Source organism: Ranitomeya imitator, chromosome 1 (assembly GCF_032444005.1).
Source record: "Ranitomeya imitator isolate aRanImi1 chromosome 1, aRanImi1.pri, whole genome shotgun sequence".
Taxonomy (NCBI): Eukaryota; Metazoa; Chordata; class Amphibia; order Anura; family Dendrobatidae; genus Ranitomeya; species Ranitomeya imitator.
In genome coordinates, this window is record NC_091282.1 from 9871795 (window position 1) to 9877794 (window position 6000).

At 38.8% G+C, this 6000-nt stretch overlaps 1 protein-coding gene across 1 annotated transcript in view; it reads left to right on the forward strand.

Moving 5' to 3' along the window:
• LOC138657446 (zinc finger protein 850-like) overlaps positions 1–5606 on the forward strand; it is a 63916-nt gene extending 58310 nt beyond the window's left edge. The window contains exon 5 of the mRNA XM_069745238.1: positions 2749–5606. Coding sequence (XP_069601339.1) covers positions 3565–5484 — 1920 coding nt within the window. The 5' untranslated portion in view covers positions 2749–3564 and the 3' untranslated portion in view covers positions 5485–5606. The remainder of the gene's footprint in view (positions 1–2748) is intronic.
• Positions 5607–6000: the final 394 nt, after the last annotated feature.

Below are 6000 nucleotides of genomic sequence, written 5' to 3' on the forward strand. Positions count from 1 at the left end.
ATGGGCGTCGTGGTCTGGTCCGGGGCCTCCCATTTTCTTACGATGACATCCTCTTGTCTTCACCCTGTGGCTCTGGTGCAGGCATACTTTGTCTGCCCTGTTGAGGGCAGAGCAAAGTACTGCAGTGCGCAGGCGCCCGGAAAGAACAGAGAGGCCCAGTGCCTGCGCACTGCAGTACTTTGCTCTGCCCTCAACAGGGCAGACAAAGTGCGCCGGAGCTGCGGTGTGAAGACAAGAAGAGGACGTGATCATAAGAAGATGGGAGGTGCCGGACCGAGACGCCCATCGGACCGCCCGCCCAGGTGAGTATAATCTAACCTCTTTTTCTCATCTTTCAAGTTACATCGGGGGTTTATCTACAGCAGAGGTCCCCAACTCCAGTCCTCAAGGCCCACCAACATGTCATGTTTTCAGGATTTCCTTAGTCTTGCCCAGGTAATAATTGCATCACCTGTGCAATGCAAAGGAAATCCTGAAAACATGACCTGTTGGTGGGCCTTGAGGACTGGAGTTGGGGACCTCTGATCTACAGCATTCCAGAATGCTGTAGATAAGCCCCTGATGCCAGTGGGCTTAGCTCAACTTCCATTTTGGAGGTGACAGGTTCCCTTTAATTAGGATTTACCCCCTTAATGTACCTTCAATGCTATTGCAGTCTTCCAAGGTTTCCTATCATGGCCTCAGGCATACTAAGGACATGATTACGGTGCATGGAGCTTGACTGCTCCAGGATGTAGAGCCACCTTTGTGATTAGTCGATCTCAATTGCATATGGTTATGAAATTTTAAAGCTCCATTTTTAATTGCGTGGACTCTTTTTTTCTACACTAAGGGCATGATGGGAAGCTTGAGAGAGAATGGCACTGGAGGAACATTAAGGAGGTAACCCCTGATGACAGGTTCTTGCTGTCTAATCTCTGCCACCCCTGACTTGTGCCAATGTCACCAGTTTGTAAGTGTTATAATGAATATCTGAGGGAGAGGGAAAGGTTGGAGCTTGACACGCTGAGACAGCCGTTGCAAATAAATGTAACTGGTGGGTGCCGTACCTGCTGGTGATTTCAGCTGAAGTCTGAAAGAAGGAAGGGAATTTCCAGCACGTCCATCCAGTGTAAGTAAAATATCCAAATTTATTAGAACATTTTAAAAAACAGTTTTTAAAAAAAGAGAGAGACTCTCTGCCTGACGTGTTTCTGGCGCACCACCGCGCCCTTCGTCATAGGAGCTAATACAAATTAAATGAACAGGTTTATATATAGCAAGGAACCAATCGCAAACATAGCAATCAATTACATTGGAAAAAGCTGCAGCTAGACACACATAACAGAATTTGTCCTCATTTAAGACATATCGAAATTGCATGAATGTATGATTTGTATTACCGCATAATTATATCTGTCAGTTCAATATATGTAGAAAAGATCATTCCTGTAATTCATGCCGTGTGGGTATTTAGTATCTAAGGTCAGAATCCAAAAAGCTTCCCGCAGTGCAAATTTTTTTCTTCCAATCACCGCCTCTTGGTGACTGACTAACCCTTTCTATGCCAAAAAATGAGAAATTTGATAGATCTCACCGATAAATGCTGCATTTCCACCCTAGGCTTATACTCGAGTCAATAAGTTTTCCCAGTTTTTTGTGGCAAAATTAGGGGGGTCGGCTTATACTCGAGTATATACGGTAATTGGTATGGGAGATATGTGGATGATATCCTGCTAATTTGGCAGGGATATGTGACTAATTTTCCTAATTTCATGTTCTACTTGAATGACAATAAATGTAACTTGCGTTTCACCAGTTGCATTCCATCAGATAAGGTTTCTTTTTTGGATGTGCTCCTTACAGGCAGTAACACAACACATAGGGTTAACACTTCTCTTTACAGAAAAGACAATTCTGGTAATAGGATCTTGATGTCTTCATTCAATGGCATGAATGGTATGCACATCCTCGACATACCATTCATGCCATTCCCAGGGGCGAGTTCATGAGAGCGAGAAGAATCTGCTTCAGTGAGGATAATTTTCATAAGGAGAGTCGTGTTATTTCAAATAGGTTACTTGATGGGGGATATAAAAAATCTAATATAAGACATGCACTTAGGAGTGTTTCTAAAATTCCACGTGCTGATTTATTATATTCTGAAAATAAAAATTCAAGTGCCACTCCTGAAACGCAGGTTACTTTTTCTACCGTTTATAGCAGTCAGTACAACAAAATCAGACAGATTATTCTCAAATATATAATTATGCGGTAATACAAATCATACATTCATGCAATTTCGATATGTCTTAAATGAGGACAAATTCTGTTGTGTGTCTAGCTGCAGCTTTTTCCAATGTAATTGATTGCTATGTTTGTGATTGGTTCCTTGCTATATATAAACCTGTTCATTCAATTTGTATTAGCTCTTATGACTAAGGGCGCCCTGGTGCGCCAGAAACGCGTCGGGCAGAGAGTCTCTCTCTTTTTAAAAAAAACTGTTTTTGAAAATGTTCTAATAAATTTGGATTTTTTACTTACACTGCATGGACGTGCTGGAAATTCCCTTCCTTCTTTCCTACTTCAGTTTGTAAGTGTTATTCACTTTACCCGTCATTGTGTTAATGTTATAGCATGTAGTTGTCTTCCTTATTACCGGTACTTTCACTAACTATTGTCTGCATTGTGAGCTCCATAAAATAAATGTCGAAATCCATTTTTATGTTGTTGAAAAAATCACATCCAATTTATCTTTCATCTTCATAGGAAATTCTTGTGAGAACAACGGTTTATCACTAAACTGTAAAAAAAAAAGATATCAGGAAGCACTCTAATGGAGAAAACCTCGTTACCCTTCATGGATCTCCTGGACTTCACAGTACTTCACTTTCTTATAATCCTCCTAATCATGAGGAACCCTCTCCTGAGCAATCTCGCATTGTTACTATATTTCCAGGAGCCAGAGTGGATACAAGATTTCAGTGTGACAAGCAAATTACTAAAAGCTCAGATTTTACAAAACCAAGAAAGCACAAAGGAAAAAAGCCATACTCCTGTTCAGAATGTGGGAAATGCTTTACAAAGAAATCACAATGTGTTATACATAGGCGAAGTCACAAAGGAGAAAAGACATTTTCATGTTCGGAATGTGAGAAATCCTTCACAAATAAAAGGAAGCTTATTAGACATCAGATAGTTCACACAAGAAAAAAAACATTTTCATGTTCAGAATGTGAGAAGTCCTTTAAAGCTAAATGGACTCTTAACATACATCAGAGAATTCATACTGGTGAAAACCTGTATTCATGTTCAGAATGTGGGAAATGCTTTACATATAAAGGGAGGCTCATAAACCATCAGAGAATTCATACTGGAAAGAAGCCATATTCATGTTCAGAATGTGGGAAATGCTTTACAGATAAAGGGAATCTTACTGTACATCAGAGAATTCACACAGGAGAAAAGCCATTTTTATGTTCAGAATGCGGGAAGTCTTTTCTAGACAAAGGCAATCTTAATAAACATCAGAAAATTCACACAGGAAAGAAGCCATATTCATGTTCAAAATGTGGGAAATCATTTATGTATAAATCAATTCTTGATACACATGAGAGAATTCACACTGGAGAGAAGCCGTATTCATGTTCAGAATGTGGGAAATCATTTATGCATAAATCAATTCTTGATACACATTGGAGAATTCACACTGGAGAGAAGCCGTATTCATGTTCAGAATGTGGGAAATCATTTATGTCTAAATCAATTCTTGGTACACATGAGAGAATTCACACTGGAGAGAAGCCATATTCATGTTCAGAATGTGGGAAATCATTTATGCGTAAATCAATTCTTGATACACATCGGAGAATTCACACTGGAGAGAAGCCGTATTCATGTTCAGAATGTGGGAAATCATTTATGTCTAAATCAATTCTTGGTACACATGAGAGAATTCACACTGGAGAGAAGCCGTATTCATGTTCAAAATGTGGGAAATGTTTTAAAATGAAATCAAATTTAGTTGTACATCAAACAACTCACACTGGGGAGAAACCGTTTTCATGTTTACAATGTGAAATGTGCTTTTCACATAAAACACAACTTCTTAAACATCAGAGAATTCACACAAGAGGAAAGCCGTATTCATGTTCTGAATGTGGGAAAACCTTTACATGTAAATCAAGTCTTAATGCACATGAGAAAATTCACACTGGAGAGAAGCCGTATTCATGTTCACTATGTGAGAGACGTTTTATAAAAAAATGTAATCTTGTTCTGCATCAGAGAATTCACACAGGAGAGAAGCCGTATTCATGTTCACACTGTGAGAAATGCTTTTCAATTAAAACAAGTCTTGTGACACATGAGAGAAGACACACAGGAGAGAAGCCGTATTCATGTTCACTATGTGAGAGACGTTTTATACAAAAATATAATCTTGTTCTTCATAAGAGAATTCACACTGGAGAGAAGCCATATTCATGTTCACACTGTGAGAAATGTTTTTCAGATAAAACAAGTCTTGTGACACATGAGAGAATACACACAGGAGAGAAGCCTTATTCATGTTCAGAATGTGGGAAATCTTTTATATGTAACTCAAGTCTTGCTAAGCATGAGAGAATTCACACAGGAGTAAAGCCGTATTCATGTTCTGAATGTGGGAAATCTTTTAGCATTAAATCAAGGCTTGCTGCACATGAGAGAATTCACACAGGAGAGAAGCCTTATTCATGTTCAGAATGTGGGAAATCTTTTATATGTAACTCAAGTCTTGCTAAGCATGAGAGAATTCACACAGGAGTAAAGCCATATTCATGTTCTGAATGTGGGAAATCTTTTAGCATTAAATCAAGGCTTGCTAAGCATGAGAAAATACACACAGGAGAGAAGCCTTATTCATGTTCAGAATGTGGGAAATCTTTTATATGTAACTCAAGTCTTGCTAATCATGAGAGAATTCACACAGGAGTAAAGCCTTATTCATGTTCCGAATGTGGGAAGTCTTTTACGAGTAAATCAAGTCTAACTACACATGAGAAAATTCACACTGGAGAAAAGCCGTATTCATGTTCACTATGTGAGAGACGTTTTATACAAAAATATAGTCTTGTTCTACATAAGAGAAATCACACTGGAGAGAAGCCATATTCATGTTCACACTGTGAGAAATGTTTTTCAGATAAAACAAGTCTTGTGACACATGAGAGAATACACACAGGAGAGAAGCCTTATTCATGTTCAGAATGTGGGAAATCTTTTATATGTAACTCAAGTCTTGCTAAGCATCAGAGAATTCACACAGGAGTAAAGCCGTATTCATGTTCTGCATGTGGGAAATCTTTTAGAATTAAATCAAGGCTTGCTGCACATGAGAGAATTCACACTGGAGAGAAGCCGTATTCATGTTCAGAATGTGGGAAATCTTATACACGTAAATCAAGCCTTACTACACATGAGAAAATTCACACTGGAGAGAAGCCGTATTCATGTCCACTGTGAGAGACGTTTTATATAAACATATAATTTTGTTTTACATAAGAGAACTCCTGAAGGAAAGAAATTGTAATTATGTTGACTGTTTTGTAAAATATAATAAACGACGGAAGGCTCAGGAGTGTCGTACATGTATTTTAAGGGCAGTTGAAGACATTGGACCACGTTAAATTTTTGCTGAATCGATTTGGCTCCAAATCGCAATTTATGGGCAAATTGAGTCCAAAACAAATTTTGGGGAAAAAAATAAAATGATCTGGATGTTTAAAGGGGATGTTCCCCCAGCTTGAGCATGTTAAACTGCTCCCATCATGGCATAGTGGCTGCGGAGCTCAATAAAATATATATATTTTTTTAGATTTTAGTTCTCTTCTATCTTCTACCCACACGCTCTCTGACTCTATCCTACCACTAGCATCCATATCCTCACTCCACGACACAGACACTGCCACTGCTTTCTACAATGCCACACTCGCATCAGCTTTTGATACGGTCGCCCCTGTCATGCATAGCAGAGTACGA